The sequence below is a fragment of the Myotis davidii genome, unplaced genomic scaffold, assembly GCF_000327345.1.
Source record: "Myotis davidii unplaced genomic scaffold, ASM32734v1 scaffold168, whole genome shotgun sequence".
Classification (NCBI taxonomy): domain Eukaryota; kingdom Metazoa; phylum Chordata; class Mammalia; order Chiroptera; family Vespertilionidae; genus Myotis; species Myotis davidii.
The window spans coordinates 13,091,626-13,093,674 of NW_006383016.1; the positions used below are offsets into that span (position 1 = coordinate 13,091,626).

The window sequence follows — 2,049 nt, forward strand, 5'->3', positions numbered from 1 at the left end:
GCATGAGGGCATCACGACTATTAGCATATTAGCTCTTTATTATATAGGATTATATCATATATACACGATAACATACATATATAGAATTACACTAACATACACATATTAAACTTCCCCTTTTGAACACAAATGTAACATATAATAGCACAATGCTCTATCCCCATTTAATTCACTTTGCAGTTCATTTTGGGAATGACTTCATATCAGTTAGTAGAGATCTACATCGTTAACAAAAGGAAAAAAAACACACAAAAACTCCTGCAGAGTATTCCACTATATAATTGTTAAATTTATCAAGCTATATTTATTTAGTCTGTATTTCATAAATATTTGGGTGATTTTTAAATCGTTGTCTAAAATAAAATAGCCCCTTAAATATTTTCTTGTGACTGGGTGAATTTTTTGTCTTGATATTTCTATTTTAAAAACTTTATAGTTTCTAAATTGACTTTTTACAATTTGAAAAGATTTTTCACTTGTTATTTCCTTTGGTAATAAAAAAGTTTGCAGGTTTCCAGAACACTGAAATTTTTAAACTTGTTCTAAAAACAGAAAGCTTATAAAAATCTGATTTCCTTAATAAAAATTCTAACCTTTACTGATATTATAAGTTTTAATATTCATTACATTCTAACATTAATTACATATTTGAATCGAAATATTAATTTTTTTAGAGAAAAAGGATGCACATATTCTTGTTTAACAAGATAAATATGCGAAGCTACAGACGCAGGTGTGTAGGTGTGACTGTGAGACGTCAGTGTGTGCAACTGTGTGTGAGTGTGTGTGCTTGTACATGCACACGCGTATGTCTGTGTAGAGTCTGGGGTAAAGCTTGGGGCCGGCAGCTGACCTAGGGCCCAGCAGGTGCTGGGGGGCCACCGGGCCCCAAACTCTTCACACAGCCCCGGAGGGCTGGTGACAGGGGCAGGTCCTTGCTCCTGCCGCGGTCTCTGGAGGTCCCAGGTGTTTGGTGTGCAGTGTTTGGTTTGCGGTGTGTGGGCACAGAGGGCGCGGGGACAGGCGTGCACGGCTTCTTCTTGGACTGGCAGAATCACAGGAGCACCGTGCCCAGGATGGGTGCCCAGGATGATCACGGGCCACAGTAGCCTCGTGGCTGAGGACGAGGGGTCCACGGGTGGCCCTAGCGACTTTGGGTATGGCCCCAGGGTGAGGAAGGGGCTGCAGAAGCTGTAGCCATCGTGTTGGCGTCCAGGCCGATGTACATGCCCGAGTGGTCCTGCTGGGCGCGAGTGATGAGCAGCTTGCTGAGGTAGGAGCCGTCGTGCCAAAATATTCAACTTTAACCCACCTTTTAAGTCCTTAATTTTTGAATTTTAGATCTAGGACCCTTCTGCATCGATTTTTGTTCTGAGGTATAGTACACTGCACATTTGGTTGACTTCTTTCTATGTAAACAAGTCACGAATAATATAAATGAATTTAGATGGGATTAGATACATGAGGGCTGAAGAGTGATGGTTGATGCAAACAAGAGGGGTGATTAGTATTGTTCTTGCCGCATGATGAATTACACTACATCATGCTTTAGAACAATGGATTGTCCTTCAGGATATCAAAGACGTTTTAGCAAAGAACATAATGGGAAATATAGAGTCCTTTATCATTTTGCAAAAAGTGAGAGTTACAATAACAATTTGAGAATTCTTTTCAAGTCTCAAAGAATATCATGGTGCTAGCACTGATGAGAATGTATGCACCTTGTCCCTGGTAATGGGCACAGTGTATTTTATTGTTCTTTTACTCTGCAGTACCGTTCTGTGATGACTTGTAAGATGTTTTGATCTCTGGGTACTTTAGTTTAAAGTGTACCAGGAATTCTGCTACCCTTGGGGGTGTTAGTAGAATTCTAATGAGTCTGTTTGATCTACCATGTTAAACACAAATGAAATAAATCAGGAGAAATACACATAGTGAGTATATCAAAGAGTTATTTCTACTTCTGGGTATAAGGCAGTTGCTAAGCAACCTGTGTCAGGCTTCATGGTCATCTGTTAGGAAGGACACAAAGTCAATGTTCATTCAAGA

At 39.8% G+C, this 2,049-nt stretch overlaps 1 protein-coding gene across 1 annotated transcript; it reads right to left on the bottom strand.

Moving 5' to 3' along the window:
- Positions 1-699: 699 nt before the first annotated feature.
- FGFRL1 (fibroblast growth factor receptor-like 1) lies at positions 700-1,291 on the bottom strand (the record flags this gene model as incomplete). Its single annotated transcript, XM_015558136.1, is given in 5 exon segments — positions 700-887; positions 890-953; positions 1,007-1,079; positions 1,081-1,201; positions 1,204-1,291. Coding segments are annotated over 5 exon segments (534 nt in total), but the record flags the coding sequence as incomplete, so codon positions are not given.
- Between the last annotated feature and the right edge of the window lie 758 nt (positions 1,292-2,049).